We start from the raw sequence: 19,352 nt of genomic DNA, 5'->3' as shown, positions 1-19,352 counted from the left end.
GGTAGAAGCACAGGATTGCAAAGTCATTGAGTGTGTGGGAACGAGCAGTAACCTTTGCAATTTCCTATCCCATGAAAAGAGCGATTTCTCTAGTTGTTTAGGATTGTGGGTAATGCAGTGCTGGTAATTTAGAAATGAAAAATTTTTTTTTTTTTTTTTTCAATAAATTTGATCATGAGTTCTGGCTCATACAGAAGCATATACCATTGTTTAACAATGTCAGAGCCTATACTTTTTATGAATACTGTGAATTCGGACATTCACATACTGTTTTTAGCAAACTAGATTTGAATGCAGCCACTGAGTTTGATGCAGTTGGATCTAAGAGAGTGAACATTTAATTAAACACAATAAAATGGAAGTAGGGACTTTATTGTGATGTACATCTGAGTGTAGTGTATTTTCAAACAGGAGAATGATGCCGGGTGGGAACTTAGTTCTATGCATCAGTCATCGACTGTATTTATTGCTCATTGAGGCAGATGAATGCAAGTTCACAGGGATGGGTTTAAAGCAGACTAAATTATTGGAGAAGTTCTGCATATGTCATTAGACTTTTTGCTTCCAGTTCCAGTTATCTACACTTTATTTTACTCTTTGTTTTTTTAAATTCTTTACTTGAAAATTCAAAAGGTAAAAACATAAATGTATACAGTATGTGGATGAATTAAAGCTCTAGTCTATAACATGCCTTTACACTTGATAGTTGACACTATCTTTAATCAGTATCATTAGGGTTACTTTGGTGGCTCACAGTTTAGTTTTGTGCTGATAACTCATTTCATTAAGGTCGTTTAGTATATTAGAGTTAGTGTTGCGTTTTTGTGCCAATGTCCCTCTTAATATAAACATCAAACTGGTGTAGGTCCTGTTTATTTTTTTTCCATCCACTTACCATGGATCGGAATCCTGTGGGTGCCCCTGGACGTTTCTGACGCCAGTCATTTGGCTCTCGAAACACTGATTTGATTAGTGAGAAATTCACTCTTGAAGCAACATTTGGCAGAATTTCAGTGTGCGGTTGATTTGTGGCTGGTGGACAGGAACAGGCCTGTTAACTCTGTAAGGAAAGTCAGAGTGGATAATGACGCTCTTTGGGTTTTCTTGGCACTGTCTTTCCTTTAGGGAAACCTTGAAGCCTTGTCTCCCATGCTGCATTGAGATTGCTTTATTACATTAATCCATTTAAACAGCTATGCCTATCAGACCTGTCATATGAAGTGAAGTCTTTTTCATGTGATGTAACATACATTTTTATTCCCTGTATATCATAGTTTGAGATCATTCTATGTCCTTTGAAAATTCGTCATCGCTTTAGTTAGATTGATACTCTGGATAATCCATTTCTCTGAGCTGATCCATTACCTGCTTCACGTCAGCTAAAGAGTCCAGGACCTGGCATCCTGTCATGGAACATTTGGAGATGTCAGTGCCATAGTTGACAGAAACCAAACACTCTCAACTAAAAGGAATGACATTTTCAGCTTTTTCTAACAATTCCAGTTGTTTTGTCATGGCTTGTCTGGCATTTGGAGAGTTATTTGCTTTTGTAATAAAAATAGCAAGAATGAGAGATGCATGTCTAGAAGGGCTTAGGGCAGCAGGTTTTTTTTTTTTTTTCATAAAATGTTATATTATGTGACAAATATCAAAGTTTCTTGAGTTTCTTGGAATTTCTTGCAGCACTTTTAAAGGGTTACTCCACCCAAAATGAAAATTTTGTCATTAATTACTCACCCTCATGTAGTTCCAAACCGTAAGACCTCCGTTCATCTTTGGAACATAAATTAAAATATTTTTGATGCATTCTGAGATCTCTCTGACCCTCCTATAGACAGCAATGTAAATAACACAATCAACGTCCAGAAACATAGCAAGGACATCGGTAAAATAATCCATGTGACATCAGGGGTTGAACCGTAATTTTACAAAGTTACGAGAATACTTTTTGTATGCAAAGAAAACAAAAAGAATGACTTTATTCAACAATTCGTCTCCTCCACGTCACCGTAGCGACATTTTGGAGAGTATCCGCTGAACGCAAACAACGTATGCGTTCCACACGGATACGTTGTTTTCGTTCAAATCAAAGTGTAAATAAATGTAGAAAACATATCCGTGTGGGGAAAAGTAGAGGAAGAGGCCATGTATAAAAGACAATAACATATACAGTACAATAACACACAATAACATACAGTACAATATTTCAAAATAACATAAAGGGGCATCATTGTTATCAAGATATTGGATCCATTTATGATGAAAAGCTTCAGTTGACAAATGAATGATGCTAAACAGATGCTTTTAAAATGCCTTTCTTTATGTTTAATATTGCCAAATTGCACATAAATGTTTAAAATAAATAAAAAAGTATTTGCATATACTTTTTAAATCATTCTTATATTGATTGCATCTTCAAATGATTATTCTATGATTGAATGCACATTAAATTTGTTCTGTTTTGGTGTTACATTTTTGGTGAATTAGGCCAAACAATACTGTACTGTACACTATAATTTACTGTACTATGAGCTTTTTATAAAAAGCCCTTCAGTTCTCCACTTTTATCCTTTGCACTTTTATTCATTGTCAGGGTCGATGCATTGTTGAATTCAATCCAAAAAGATACCAATCCAAAAGGGGTTTGGGGTTGATGTTGGGCAAGTGGCCAGGAGTCTCTTTGATAAGCTGCTGTCAGCCTGTGCTGTATACATCCTGTGTGTTCAGCACCCTGTATTCATTAGGAGCTGGAATGTGTACCTTACTACTGCACCACAACCTACAGTACTATAGAGAGCTGGAACGCTGTCCTTCATCACAGAATGTGCCCAGACTCACCTACAGCCAGAGCTGTCACCACTGCAGCGCAGTAGACCTCTGGGCTTACTGGTCAAGGGGAACTTGATATGAAAGGGCACTATTTCCTTTCTTTATTTTGTTATCATCCAGGAACAGTTCCTAAAGAAAGTCCTTAGTTCTTTTGTTATAGAAGTCAGTGAGTTTGAGAAATGAATTAGATAAAAAATTCATAGACTATTTAAAGGGATAATTAAACAAAAAAGTTATATCATTTACTAACCCTTTTGCCTTTTTGAAATGTATTTTTGTTTTTTCTTTTTTTAATAACATTTTTTTGGTCTATTCTTTGAACAAAGCTATTGTATGGCTTTAATATATATATATATATATATATATATATAAAATGTATATTTTTATAATGTATATAGCAAATGTGTTCTGGACTTCTGCAGTTCACTTATCAAGGCCAATTCTTATTCCCATTAGTTGTATGGAAAAAGAGCTGCCTGGGAATTGCTTGAGCTATTCTTTGTATTTCTGTGAAATAAGAGAAAATCATATGGGTTTTAAATGAAATAAGGTAATGCAAAAGAAGAAAGAATATTCATTTTTCAATTTGAAATTTCATTGACCGTGGAATGCGTGTGTAGAGAAATCTGGAGAAATGCATTTTCTACAGTTTGACAAGATAAATACTGTGTAAGAGTGATAATGAGTTGTGAATTTACTGCCTGATGTTGAGTGAGGATCCTTCCTGCAGTGCAACATCTTGAATTCTTTTCCATTCTGTGTGTTCTGACATGAATCCCAGAGGATTTTGTGAAAGAAGCTGGGGCGATATCAGTCATGCTAGATTTTCCAACCATCACTAGAACCAGTTTATCTTGTATTCAGCATTTGATCCACAAAAGATATTGTTCCACTTGATTGGATATAAAATATCATTATCAGGTTTCATTGACTTTGATTCTTAAAATATGCAGAGTCTCACCATTTTATATGAAAGCCAATCGTTTTTCATGTTTGACTAACCTTTTCTCAGCAGAACATGGAAAATGAACTCATGAATTGTAAGAGCTGCCATCAAAGTAGGAAGATATCATGACGTGTTTGACAGCTTGATTAATTAGTAGTTCAGAAATAAATGATTGTTTGGAAAACCTGAAAGGTGAACTCCTAAAATTACTGTCATTATTCACAAAAGCAAACTGTCTGTGTGTGTAATGCCACCTGTGAAAATACTCATTGAACCCTCAGCGCTCAGACATGACCGTTTCTGGAAATTGCTCATATTTTTCTACATTATTCTTAATTCTGACTCAAACTGTCATTACAAATCTGACAGTGAGATTCACAGGAAACAGATCTTAAGTTACATGTAAGTTATTATTTTGCAAAATTAACGTGAATTTATTATTTATTACCAGTTTTAACAAATTGTGACTGTTCCACTGTTTTCCAGACAAAGAAGTTTTAATGTTTAAAAAGTTATTGCTGTGACATAAAGCTATTAAACACAAGGAGGAACTGACATTTGTTGATCAAGTTTTGAGAGCGTTTATTTTCTAAAAGTCTGCCATGCTAGTGCCCATGGTCGAAAACTGAGGCAAAAGCATCGCTCTGATTTAGGTGCCCCATAAGACTATAAATGTTATCAGCACATAGACCAAGATGGAAAAAAGAAAGATTGAATGTCTTTCAAAACATCCTGAAACTCTGTGAATGTTGATCATGGAGCCTTTCCTAATTCCTCAGTGTGTTTCCTAATTGGCTTAACAGGACAGGGCTCAGGTGTGTTTAGGGAACAATATTTCACAGGCTTTAATGAGTCTTCCTCACTCTTTGTCTGCCACATAACCAAACCCCATTAAATATTATGGGGTTCAATTCATGTTTCTGAAAGTTCCTGCTGTTGATTTGCTAACTTTCTTTTCTTTAGTATGGTTGCTACTTTTCTCAATTAAGTCATTCTTGTGGATTTTGATTACCCAAGGTCATCCTGTCATATTTAAATATTGTTCCACCTTAAAGACGGAAATGAAAAGAGCTACAAGAAGTTAGGATTTTAGGTGAAGGCAACAGAATGCTTCTCCTTTTTTTTTTTTTTTTTTTTATACCTACTGTACCACTGCGAGTTAAGGTGGAGTTACAGTTACCGTTGTTCTGCAAATTTTCATGTCATTTCAAAAGGAATCCATGCGATCTGTAATTTTGCATGATGGCAAAAGATTTCCCTACACAGATTTCACAATGGCTTCAAGTTATACACACAGAGGCCTTTTCTAAAGAAATCCCCACTAGTGAAATCGTTTACTTTTATTCCTTTCCTTTAGTTTGGAGTGTCAGGTGGTGTCCCATCTTTAGTCTCATAATGAAAGAGATAAGTACCATCAGTCCTTCTCTGATTACACTTCACAGCACAACTGGAAGAAGCAGAGCTTAGGAAATGGAGTCTCATCCCTCTTTATTCCATAATTGCTACCGCAAGACTTTTGTTAAACGAACCATCCATGTAAATGAAACACAAACCGGCACAAGGGGGGCTAATTGGGCATTAAATGGGAAATAAATGTAGCCAAACATCAGACCTGAATCTGGCTGCATGCTAGATAAATGGACTTTTGGGAAATGACATACTGGCATTCAACAATCAGTTCCTGTAGAAACTACAGGCAGGTAATCGGAGAAGGAAGGAAAAGAATGGTGAAATAGTGCAGCTTTATATATTTATTAAACTTTAATGCAACTACAGTTAATTTCAGCTGGCCATATGAAAGTGACATTTTGCTGCCTCATACAGTAAATGTTTTTGTTGTCAAATAATGTGAAATATAAGAGTTTTTCAGACTGTATGTTATTTTTAATGTTTGTGTGTGTCTCTTATGCAAATTCTGGGGCTTTTATTATACTTTAAATCAGTAAAGGGTCTTTAAACAAAACATTTTTGCATCTTCTTGCTGAATAATATCCATGTAATTTGTGAAATCTAAATTCCTACGTTGTATTTAATCATTTTATGGAAACTAGCAGAGCATATGTAAGAAAGTTGAGCTGTATACTATAATACAGTGATTGTACAAATGGTCGTAATATTATTGTTATTATTATATATTAAATATAATAAATATATCTTAAAAATATCACGAAAAGGCATGTCCCATGAATGTCACATTTCATCCTTTGTGTTATTATGATATGTACTGTACATGGATATTAATGACTGTGTCGTCTGAATGCTTGTTCAGCTGTGCTCTAGGAGGAGGCATGAGTACCCACTGACCCTTCACAGACTTGATCTTAGATCATTTTGTGGCTTTTCTAAACATTCTCAAAGTTGGGACATGGTTTGGGTTGAGTTAGTTATAGATCAGCATGTGGGCAATGAATACTTGCAAAACACAATTACCACAAGCCAAGGTGGGAAAGGGAATGTCAGTTTTGCACATGGTCTCAAGATGTTAGACCATTCCTCCCCTTTAACCTGCTGAAGTCACTCCTTTTTCTTTGACTGTGATGCACGCTTCTGATCTGGCTCCACTCTAACCCCAATGGCATCATATTGAGCTGTTTAAAGTCGTGTTACGGTCATGTGGTCTGTGTGTTTTGGGGTGTTGAACATACTTTGGAGCACTGCGAAACTTTGTAATAATTTTTTTTATCAGTATAATTTTACTTGTAAACTACACTTTTTCATCATATCAGTACTATTGATTCATATTTTACTCCGTATATGTGGAAATGAATATACTGGTTAGTTATGATACCAAACAGCTGTCCTCACAGCTTGCAGGGTTCACACATACACACACACACACACACACACACACACACACACACTATATTATAGATTTGTTGCGGTACCCTGATTCAGATCAGATATTAATACTTTGATAATGTACCATTTTACAGTTTGATTACCATTTAAGTAACATGGTGATTTCTTTGATACTATTATGAAATAATATAATTTGTTGCATTTATATAGTGCTTTTCTAAATCCTCAAAGTGCTTTACAATGTTAGGGGGGATCTCTTCATCCACCACCAGTGTGCAGCATCCACCTGGATGATATGAAGGCAGCCATAGTGTGCCAGAACGCCCACCACACACCAGCTTACTGGAGGAGAGGAGAAAGAGTGATATGAGGATGATAAGGAGGCCATGATGATCAGAGGCTGATGGGTGAATTTGGCCGGGATGCTGGTGTTACAACCCTACTCTTTTTCGAGGAACATCCTTGGATTTTTAATGATCACAGAGAGTCAGGACCTCGGTTTAACGTCTCATCCAAAGGATGGTGCTTGTTGACAGTATAGTGTCCCCATTACTATACTGGGGTGCTAGGACCCACACAGACCACAGGGTGAGCACCCCCTGCTGGCCTCACTAACACCTCTTTCAGCAGCAACCTAGCTTTCCCAGGAGGTCTCCCATCCAGGTTCTGACCAGGCTCAACCCTGCTTAGCTTCAGTGGGCAACAGGGCGATATGGCTGTTATGAAATTCTCCAATTTATGTTTCTATATTGTTGTAATAATTAAAAAAAATAATTTTATGACATCATTTCTAGTTGCATTTATTCAGCTTTTGTGTGGCAATAAACATTCTGTGTCCCTGTGATTATACAGTAGCATTTGGACATTTGAGGCACACTTTAAAATATCAGAATTTCTTTGCATATGAAACTATATCAAAATCTGTATCTCCAAACAAACTATGCGAGACCTTTTCTCAGAATTAACTCACTTTCTCAGAATTAACTCACAAGTCATTTACTTTCATTTACCCAGGTTATTTTAATGAATGTGCAGTATGAAGTCAATTCACGCAGGTGTTGCTCATCACATTTACTATATTCCGCCAGCATTTGAGAACCAGTGTTTTTAAATTATGTCTCAAGTTTGAATTATATATCTATTGTTTGATCATTTTAAATGTAACAATTGTAAATGTAAATTTATTAAATATAACAAATGTCAAATTTATTGCTTGCTTTTGGGTCAAAAGCATGCCTGTGCTGTCTTTCTATAAAATACGGGTCAGTTTATTTGATATTTTATCTAATGCAGTTCCTTTCTACATCTTTTAAGACATGTATTCTAGCTTAGTGTTCATGTGGTATGTAGAAAATGGTGGCATGTGCACCTTTCATCAGGTTATCAGTGAGAGCTCATGTGTGACCGGAGTCTGCTGCTCGTGGTCATGCTGCTTGCAGGACTATGAGTGACGACTGATGCCTGAATGCAGTGAGTGTAAAAAGCCCTTTTCACCAAAATGAATGAAACTAGAGATCGGCCACTGCTAAAGAGGAAATACTCTTAACTCAAATCTCTAATCCGGTTGTAAGGTCCATGTATCACGCCTTGTGAAGAACAAATCTTACAGTGCTTTGCTTTGCCATATATGGCTATTGAGGATTTGGGTTTATGTACAGGTTAAACATACAGAGTTCTTCTTCTTTTTTTCAAAATCCCTGTAAATGAGCTGTGTCATTTCTTTTTTTTATTCTTCCTTTATTTATTTTCGTCTCCTTAAATAGCAGGAACAACTGTGAGGCTCATGTCCAATGAAAATGGAAAGATTGCGTCATAAAATTACTATGTTTCTTTAATAGTTGATGTGGGTTTTATTTATCTGTACATTTAAAACTTTTTTGGTGGGGGTGGGGGGCTGGAAGGATGACCTTTCAGTTTAAGATGTACACGAAAGGGAAGGGGAGAATGAAGAAGGGGAGTCTTGTAGGGTTTACTTGACCATGTTGTGCAGGTAAGGAATGGAAAGTTAATCAATGGCTTGTTCTCTCCGCCCTTGATGTCCTATGGGTTCAGGTGGGGAAAAATGCAGCCCTCCATGGGAATGCTTCACCCCAGAACCATTCATTGGTAATGGCCCTGACTGTGTTTGTGCACAATAGGATAGAGTTTTCTGTGGATAGTACTTGGAAGGTGAAAGCTACTTTGCATTAGCCCTGGAGATTTGGACAGTTTGAGACTTGCCCACTTTCACACAATAGGCTGAAACAAGTCAGAAGGTGAATAAAGGGATGATGCAACATCTCAATGTCCCACTATTCTTCCCTAATATATTTTTTCACTTATAAATGCAGTGTCATGCAAAGCATTAATGAAGTGTCACTTGATTTAAGTGACTTGATTCTGTGCAGGTCACTTGCTGAATTGATAAATAGTTTTTTCATTCTTTACAGAGGGGTTCAACACATATCTGAATCTCTTTACACAAAGAGTGGATTTACTTGAGCAGCTCTCAGGCTTAGTACCAACCAGCAGGAACGTGACCCTTTATGAGGAGGACAAAAGATGTCCAGTGCTGGACATTGGCCTGTATTCCACACTCACCATGCCCTCCCATGAAGCATTTGGATCAAGGTTTGACATTTATGTGTGTATGTATGTATGTATGTATGTATGTCTATATGTCTGTAGGTCTGTATGTCTGTCTGTAATTATGTAGGTCTGTATGTCTGTCTGTCTGTCTGTACGTCTGTCGGTCTGTATGTCTATCTGTAATTATGTAGGTCTGTATGTCTGTCTGTAATTATGTAGGTCTGTATGTCTGTCTGTATGTCTGTCTGTCTGTCTGTACGTCTGTCGGTCTGTATGTCTATCTGTAATCATGTAGGTCTGTATGTATGTCTGTAATCATGTAGGTCTGTATGTATGTCTGTAATCATGTAGGTCTGTATGTATGTCTGTCTGTAATTATGTAGGTCTGTATGTCTATCGGTCTGTATGTCTGTCTGTAATTATGTAGGTCTATAAGTCTGTCTGTCTGTCAGCATGTCTGTCTGTCTGTAATTACGTAGGTCCGTATGTAGGTCTGTATGTCTATCGGTCTGTATGTCTGTCTGTAATTATGTAGGTCTGTCGGTCTGTAGATCTGTATGTCTGTCTGTAATTATGTAGGTCTATATGTCTGTCTATCTGTCTGTAATTATGTAGGTCTGTCTGTCTGTCTGTCAGTATGTCTGTCTGTATGTCTGTCTGTAATTATGTAGGTTCGTATGTCTGTCTGTAATTATGTAGGTCTGTATGTCTGTCTGTAATTATGTAGGTTTGTATGTATGTCTGTAATCATGTAGGTCCGTATGTATGTCTGTCTGTAATTATGTAGGTCTGTATGTCTATCGGTCTGTATGTCTGTCTGTAATTATGTAGGTCTATAAGTCTGTCTGTCTGTCAGCATGTCTGTCTGTCTGTAATTACGTAGGTCCGTATGTAGGTCTGTATGTCTATCGGTCTGTATGTCTGTCTGTAATTATGTAGGTCTGTCGGTCTGTAGATCTGTATGTCTGTCTGTAATTATGTAGGTCTATATGTCTGTCTATCTGTCTGTAATTATGTAGGTCTGTCTGTCTGTCAGTATGTCTGTCTGTCTGTCTGTCTGTCTGTAATTTTGTAGGTCTGTATGTCTGTCTGTAATTATGTAGGTCTGTATGTCTGTCTGTAATTTTGTAGGTTTGTATGTATGTCTGTCTGTCTGTAATTATGTAGGTTCGTATGTCTGTCTGTCAGTATGTCTGTCTCTGTGTCTGTAATTATGTAGGTCTGTATGTTTGTCTGTAATTATTTTTATTTAATTATTTAATTATTATTATTTCTTTTATTTGACAGTTTTTTTCATTTTCATTATGATTTTATTTAAATGACCGTAATTTTTTAAATTTACACTGTTGTTCAAATGTTTGTGGTTAAACATATGTGTGTATATACAGTATATGTGTGTGTTTATATATATGATGAATAGTTTCATTCAACAAGGGTGCATTAAATTTATCAAACGTTTTACATTGTGACACAAAATGTCTTTTTAAATAAATACTGTTCATTTAAAAATTCTGTTCACCCCCCCAAAAACTGTCACATGCTATTAATACCTCTCAATACCACGACTTAGGTGCCCTTGAGCAAGGCACTGAACCCCAACTGCTCCCCGGGCGCCGCAGCATAAATGGCTGCCCACTGCTCCGGGTGTGTGTTCACAGTGTGTGTGTGTTCACTGCTCTGTGTGTGTGCACTTCGGATGGGTTAAATGCAGAGCACAAATTCTGAGTATGGGTCACCATACTTGGCTGAATGTCACGTCACTTTTTCACTTTTTAAGCAGCACAATATTTTCAACTGTGATAATTAGAAATGTTTCTTGAGCAAATCAGCATAATAGAATGATTTCTGAAGGATCATGCTGAGACTCTGAAGACTGCAGTAATGGCTTCTGAAAATTCTCCTTTGTCATCACACAAATACCTTATATTTTAAAATATGTAATAGAAAACAATTATTCTAAATGTTAATAATTTTTCAAATTTTTTCTATTTTTATTGTATTTTCAATCACATTTATGCCATGGTGAGCATTAAACGGTAGTTTTAAATGGTAGAACATGTATTTATGTTCTCTCATTTCTAATTAAATCATTTCTTAGATACTTAACGAAGTGTCTGTGTGTGTTCACAGCTTTGCAGATGAATTTAGTCTTCTGATTCAACTGCGGAGCTCACAAGAAGAGGACCGGAGTGTGTTAACTTTGCTGAACTTCTATAATCACATTTTACTCCAGATCCGTATAGGCCCACACAGCATCACCTTCATCACCACACAGCAGCGTGACTATGAGTACAAACATCATTTAACATATGCCACTGAGCACTAAGCTTTACCTATATTGAAATAACAGTATTCTTATAATAGTGTATTCGAAACTCTGGCTTCAGGTTTTCAGTGTCAGGGCTGTCTGACTCGCAGTGGCACTGGATCTCAGTTGGGGTTGCATTTGAATGGCTGGCTGTGTATGTGGACTGTGTGCTGGTGGAGAAAGTGAGCTGGATGTACCCGTACATGGGCATCACTACAGATGGCCTGCTGATGGTGGGGGGAATCCTGGAGGGCTTTGAGACACCCTTTGAGGTATTCTTCATTTGTTATATGCAAGGAGGGTATGGAAAGACGCATAACTATAGTCAGTGTCAAGAATCCATCATGCCTGGGCAAACAGCCTTTCCTAAAGTCATAAATTAAACACTCTAAATATGTCTTACTACAACACAGTGGTGTAGAAGAATGTTTATTAAAGAAACTAGAGCTATCCAGCTAAAGTAGCACTGGCAGTGCGTCATGGGAAACATATGTATGGCTGCCACACCAATTTGCTTTTCAGCTGTGAAAACCATCATCTTAGTGACTTGCACTTAAAAATGTATGGTCACAAAACAGCATGCCAAGAGTTTCAATGGCACTGAATGCCTATAAATGGATTTTTATCATGCGACTGTGGTATCAAGCTCACTATTCATCCCAAATCGATGAGGCATATGATTAAACGTCTGACCAACACTCTTATGAAATCAGTGCTCATCTAATGGATTGTTATGTGGTTGTTGTCTTTGTCTTTGACGTCTTTGCCGTCTGTGTCTGTTTTCACAGGGAGAGCTGAGACAGATGACCTTCATAATGGGAGATGCAAATGCTGCCAGGGATCACTGTGCTCTTCATCAGCATATGTGTGAACCTGTGAAAGAACGTGGGTTTCTTAAAACAGAAAGTAGCACTGAGGTAGGGTTGATGACTTCGTGTACTTGAAAGCAGTTATACAAAAAGATCTTTTTCAGAGATATGTAATTTTGTTTTAAGTCATAATCTGGTAAATTTACTGCTGAAAATAGTCATTAGTAATAAGATTTTTTTTATTTAATAATTAATCAATGAAAAGATTAAATAACAATTAAATTATTTTAATTAAAACAATTAAAAGATAAAACACCAAGATATTAACAATGCACTATAAATGTTTTTGAAGAAAAAAAATCTAAGAAGAATTCGATTTTTAAATGGTCATATGGTCATTCAAACTCCCATCCCATCAATATAATCCAAATACAACTCTTAGTACTACATTTTGCCTGAAAAGTGTGTAAAATGTGGCTCTGGGCTATCATTGCTCTGGGCACAGCAGTATTGGCTAAACCAGTGATGTAAGTGTTTAGGATGTTATTATTTTTTTGCAATTGATTTTTGTGATGCTATTGGCACGGAGAATGCATTTCATGCCATTAAAATCTTTCCACACTGAAAGTAATGTTTTATTGACATCTTGTTTGCCTCTGTTCACCCTACAGAGCCCTTTTTTGTCTTCAGCTGGCTCAACAGCAGACAGACCTTTCTCATCAAATCCCTCTACTGGCAGAGATGAGACTGCCAATATACATCCAGTTCCAGGGCTCCGGCCTGAACCCAGAAAATCACATGGTTCGGTAAGAGACAACAAGAAACATCCCAGTGTTAATTACAGACCCAAAAATACAGTTTGTAAGTGATCAGTGTATGAATTACATCTTAAAAGCACAGATACAGCCACGGTGAGTAATTATGCAGCTATGAATGGACAAAGCCTGAGTACAATGTGGGGAGAATGAACCCCAGCTGGAGAAGAGAGATGGGTGACTATAGAGGTCAGGAAATTGAATAAATGGGAAAGTAGGGATCCCTCGGACTTCTCATTTGTCCTCATAAAACTGTTGCTGTATTTTCCTTCATAGGGTGATGATAAATTATCACCATGGGTCCTGTCTCATTTCAGCATGGTGCTGTAACAGAGAGGAGCTGTGCTGAGACGGTTTGATAAACACCCCGTCTGGGAGAGTAAGTCCGGGGATACTCCAGGAACAGCTCCAAAGCTTGCAAATCGCCTGGAAAGTCATTAGACACCTATATTGCTTTGCACTTTAAGTGAGCTCAGTGCACTGCAGGACATACTTTTAGAAGTTTCCTGGGCTGATTTATTGTTTTTTTTTACATGTATTATGAATTGATTGTTAAAGACTGTTCCTCACGAGCTTGTGTTTATGATTGCACACACAGTATTTTGCTAGACACTGTCTGCATAGTAGACTGTGGGTGTAGCTTCATCCACAGTAATCTGGTTGGGTGTTTCATGGAAAGCAGGGATATACAATATATCATATGATTCAGTATGGTAAACATTTGTGCATAATCCTTGAGAACATTAAATTAATAGATTAATAGATTAAATTAATAGATTAATAATCAGCATTCACTGTTCTCTGAACACATTTTAAAGTGGTCTAAAATATCTGTAGTGATTTTATTATTTAATTTCTGTCAGATTGTATTTCACTTCATTACACCAGCATTTGGACAATGACTGATGTCACAAAACATTCTGTAATGATCGTCATATCATGATTACAGTTGAAACCCACTGCCTACAGTTGAAGTGTCCAAAAAGCAAATAAAGCAGGATCATTTGGCCCAATAGAGCCTGTAATACAGGAAGTGAGATTACAACAGTGTTCTGTTATGGTTTCACACACTACAAATGACACATAGACAGTTTTATTATTTAGCAGTGAACTGCTTTAAGGTTAAAGATCAAGGCAAATCTGTGCTACACATCTTCCCCCAGGATGTGGCATTTAGCATAGGGGAATTCCAGGACCGTCCCATCTATCAAAGATGGCACAGAGCTCACCCCTGCATCTGGATATGGTTTCGTTTGAGGCGTAATTGAGGCTGACCTTACATAATGTTGTCTGTTATCAGCTAACCAGGGTTTGACAAACTACTGGAGGACAATACTGCCACACTTAACACAATACCCTCCTCTGGATAATGTTCTAAAATGTGGCAAATATAATCTTAAATTTGAATCTTGATCATTCGTTTATGGAGTATACTGTATATGTAAATGAGGAAGTGTGGGAGTTCTGTTCTGCACATGCACAGCATGGAAATGTTCTTGGCAATGTTTGTCTGTCATCCATTTATTCTGGCCTCATAAAGGTTAGACATGTAATTATGATCTTTACACTGTAATTTAGTGCACCCTTCTGAAGCTAAAATGAGTCATAAAGTAGATATAAACTTTGGTAAAGTGTGAAGTTTTATTTAATATTCAGTCTTGGATATTCTCATGGTTTTATAAACATGCATACAGTGGGGTCTAAAAGTCCACATTAAAATTCTGGGATCCTTAATATATTTAAAGCCGAAAATCTTTCTGCTAAATTTACATTAAGTTGTACGTTTTAGGTTTTGTTGTTGTTCTTTTAAATACGTACCTAATATCTATAACCAATACATTAAAAAATAATGTGGAACTTTTACTCAAATAACAGAGTTTTAAATAATGAATTGATGAGAAATAAATGTTAAAAAGATTTTTCCCTTTGGTCTCAGAACCCCATGGTAGATACGTGCACACTGAATATGTCAGATGAAAAGACCATCTCCCATCATTCCTTGTGGTTTCTGCTGCTTGATTAATTAGGCTATGTGGAATCATGGATTCCAACACCCACCACCAGTGAAAACCTCAGAGTCAGGGTCCCACAGGAAAGTCAGGCAAGAGAGTCTTCATCTGTGATTGATCTTCTTGAGTTACCTCTGTTACTATGGCAGCCATTACCACTAAGCCTCTCTGTTTTAATGACCTCATGGTCACGAAGCATCCCACTGCTTTGATTCTTAGAGCTGGAGGTCTGCTTAAAAACTTGCTTTGAATTAAACCAACCTCATCAAGTTTATTTCTGGAACAAATTGTCATTTCTAATTGATGGTTCACCAGTGCTTTCATAAATCTGTCTCTTCTCTGCTGCTTTTGTGTGTGTCAGTCTCAGCAGGCTTTAGTTGTCTGAATGTGTTTTCTATTTGTCACGGTTCAGCAGTGATGGAGGAAACCTTTATGTTTATGTAAAATCTAAAGTAGCTTCTAATTTGGTTCTAAAACTGACATTGTTTGATATGAAGTTTCCAAGCATGTGTCCTCTTTGTCTCTCTTATCTATCAAGCTATTAAGCTCATGAAAGCAGCCCATATGACTCATGTACTATATTCCAAGTCTTTTGAAACCAGTCTCTATGTTTGTGGAAAAACAGAAATTTATCCATTGGCAATCTTCACCACTGTAGCTTTCAAATGCCATTCATGTTCACATTATCATGGATAAAATAGCATGTCAAAGTTTTGACTTCAGTAATGCCAAACATCATTGGTTCAAGTGTCTCATAACCAGTTTTCGTATTCGGAATTGGCCAAATGAGATTTGAGAGCTACAGTGGAGGGTGTTTTAGCTTTCTGTTAGTCACAGAAGGAATATTGAAATATAGTGCATATGGAGCACTTTTCATGGTGCCTTTTCTTTTATGCTCACGATTGACTTTTGTTGTATGGAAAACAGCAACATGAACATTCTGCTAAACATTTCCTTTTGTGTTCCATGGAAGAGAGCAAGTCTTAAGGAAAGACATGGTGGTGAGTAAATGATGACGTAATTTTTATTCTTGGATAAAACACTTTCAGCAGCTTTAAGCGCTCCCAACTTAAAAGTCATTGGTTTCATCCCATTTTCAAAATTGAGGCCAAGATTACAATGTTCTTTGTAAGCTACCGTTCAAAAATTTGGGTCAGAATGAATTAAAAAAAAAAAATAATAATTTTATTTAGCAAGGATCCAGACATTTGTAATGTTGCAGCATGTGACAGAAGACTTGAGTATGCTTGTTTGCCATCACAGGAATAAATTAAATATTAAAATATACTAAAACCGTAAACAGTTATTTAAATAAATTGCAATCATATTTCACATTATTAATACTTTGATTGTATTTTTGATCAAATAAATACAGCATTGGTGAAAATAAGGGATTTGTTTCATAATGAATAAATCAGTTAAATAAATATAAAAATCTTACTGACCCCTGACTTTTGAAAAGTGGTGTATATCCTCTGTCACCCTCAAGATGACCTAATATCCCATTTTGTTCTGCAGACATAATTCAAATGGGACACAAATAGGGCAAGTGGATGATGCACATTTTATTTGGGTGCTGTTCACCTTAATGGTTGCCTGAAGGGTTAGTTGGCTTGAGTGTGTGAAGCCTGGGCACAGCTCCTGTGTCTGGGAGGTTCTCTCTCTGGGAGGGCACTTGGAGAAAGCTTGCACTGTCTGGGATCTTTAGCAGGGATACAGAGACTGTGGTACAGTGTGTATCTCCAGCAGTCATGGTGTGCTGTGTCTGTATGGGATGTTACCTTGTACTCGATCTGCTCCTGCTTGGAATGCATGTGGAGGGCAAATGGAAAGCCATGGTAGGAAACAAATACATGTCTTTCCTTTTAACTGTGCTATAATTCATTATTCCTTATTAGATGGTCAGATTTTGTTTGGATGTTTGCGCAAGAATTGTGTAAAACAAAATGAAAAATATTTTTTGTTTTATGATCTGGTTTTATCAAATTATCTGCTTATGTATTCTAAAGGCAAAGAGTGCAAATGTATATTATCACATTGTATTGAGTTTAGACAGCTCTTGTATAAGCTGACATGTCTAAACTTTCAGAAAGTTGAGTTTAGAGATCTTTGTCTAATCGTTCATTAATAAGTAATGGAGACTTTCCCATGAACATGTTCACTTGCTGACTAAAAGGGTAAATGGGTTGGAAACTGCAGTTTGAATGGAGGTTATGGAGATCGTAAAACACCAGTAAAATTGGAGGTCAGCAACATGTTAAGTGAGTGTTTTGGTCTAGATGATCTGATTGACCTGAGAAGCTGAGGTCATTATAGCCAAGTAAACTGAATACTGTCTAGTGTTCTTCTTTACCAATTGCACCCTGATTTCGTTTCTGATGATCCATCCACAAAAATGTTCCAGGTGACTTTCTTAATGGGAGTGTCAGATTTGCCCAGCTGGGTTCCTCAACAAATGACCTGCAAGGATTTCCTTCATACCTGTGTCTTAACCATGATTTATGGCGTCTCTCTTCATTATTCACTTCATTATTCACTGTTGGGTCACCTGTGATGAACACTGATAATATTCTGCCCAGGGCCTTGAGTTCCAAACTCTGACATCATGCATCATCATTTTCCAGTCTCTGTGAAACATTTGTTTATATCTGTAAACATCCAAACTGAGTTACTATTTATGACCTTCTCACTGGCAGATGCTTTATCCGATATTGATGTCTCAGTCGCTTTCAGTTTAAGATCTTTAGCATTATAGACTGTCAGTTTGATTTAGATTTATTGACATTGTCAAGTACTGTACAAAGCCAATGAAACTGCACCTAACCAGAAGTGTCATTGTTAGATAGAATATAAATAAATGATGGTTAACAGTGTAGTGCAGATGGCCAATGGCCTCAGCAAGTGTCTGGACACTTTTGGACTCATAAGTCATACTTGTAAATGTTTTAAATTAATTGCATAGTGAATTTTAAAAAACAAGTGACATCTGCAAACGATACCGAAGCTTTTCCCAGAACTAGCTTCACTTTTCAGAAATATTTTTGTGACTGTCCAACAGCTTGTCCCTGGGTCATTTCAGTAGATGTATGAAGTTACAGTAGTTTCCCTGGGGTTCACACAGATGTTGTTGTTCACACCTGCTTAAAGGTGTATTTTATTGCAGTTTAACTTTGTCTCTATAGCCTTGCAAATGTATTTTTGTGAAATGTTTTGCTTAATCCTTATGCTGTTTTCAGGTCATTTTGATTAGAAGAGGCTTTTTCCTGAAAATGGTATTTAATGTTATCGCACTGGACAAAAGCCTGCTACATGCTCCCATAGGATATAACTACTTCCCAAAATGTTTTGGATTGTTTTTGTACTTTTCTCCTAACTTGTTACAATTGTGGTGCTCCTGGTCAAAAATGACCGGCCTACAAAAATATCTTATCAATTGTTAAACTATATCACCAAATATTGAATTCAGTCTTTTTTTTTATCAACTTCTTGTCTTTAACTAAGAATAGATTTTCTATTAATTTTTGAAACTTAATTAATTTCTGAACCTAAGAAGTTCAAGTAAATACTATACGAACTATAGAGTACAAGTAAAATGGAGTAGCATTTTTTGGTGTTTAATGCAGAAACTATAGCAATTGAAACCTTTAACATGGAATATGCAGAGCATCTACTCACTTCCTCTCAAACATCCCACTGGCTGATCTTCTGAACAAAGTGTAATTGTGTCTTGTAGCATCTGGTTCTGCTCTAGCTTCTCTCACAGGAGTTGTTCCAGTGTTCGGTACAGTTCCAGCCAAAGATGTAACCTGTAGCACTGAGGAGGGTAAAACAATTATTTGGGGAGCTGTGTCACCCTTGAGAGGATCAAGTGTCCCTCTCATCTGAGGCAGCCGCCTTACAGTGTTAAGTGCCTGACTGCTCTTTCTCTGTAGCTTATTGTTAGAGAAAGAGAGGAGGACAGTAGGATGGAGCCTCTGGGTCTCTGAGCCCAGAATCACGTGTAGGCCATTGCCTTATCGCAATTGATCGTTTTTTCTGCTTTGTGCAATATGCATTTCATTTTTATGGTACCTGATGATCATCTGCCATTTGTTTTTCTTTTCAAATGAAAATGCAAAAAGGGTGCTCAACTCCATCCTGTCGTGATGTTTTGGATGCTTTTCTCCATGATTAGATGAATAACTGCTGCCACGATCAATAAAAATGTACACAATATGTCCCAGCTAAGCAGCACCGACTTTAGGGAATAGGGTGCAAACAGTTTGTGCT

At 36.9% G+C, this 19,352-nt stretch overlaps 1 protein-coding gene across 1 annotated transcript in view; it reads left to right on the top strand.

Annotated features, from left to right (window-relative positions):
- si:dkey-61l1.4 (collagen alpha-1(I) chain) overlaps positions 1–19,352 on the top strand; it is a 44,904-nt gene that overhangs the window by 4,349 nt on the left and 21,203 nt on the right. The window contains exons 2-6 of the mRNA XM_042724022.1: positions 9,004–9,184; positions 11,273–11,431; positions 11,530–11,722; positions 12,239–12,367; positions 12,931–13,065. Coding sequence (XP_042579956.1) covers positions 9,004–9,184; positions 11,273–11,431; positions 11,530–11,722; positions 12,239–12,367; positions 12,931–13,065 — 797 coding nt within the window. The remainder of the gene's footprint in view (positions 1–9,003; positions 9,185–11,272; positions 11,432–11,529; positions 11,723–12,238; positions 12,368–12,930; positions 13,066–19,352) is intronic.

Source organism: Cyprinus carpio, chromosome B5 (genome assembly GCF_018340385.1).
Source record: "Cyprinus carpio isolate SPL01 chromosome B5, ASM1834038v1, whole genome shotgun sequence".
Classification (NCBI taxonomy): Eukaryota; Metazoa; Chordata; class Actinopteri; order Cypriniformes; family Cyprinidae; genus Cyprinus; species Cyprinus carpio.
The sequence above is the reverse complement of the archived record's forward strand: the minus strand, read 5'-3'. Positions and strand labels throughout refer to the sequence as shown.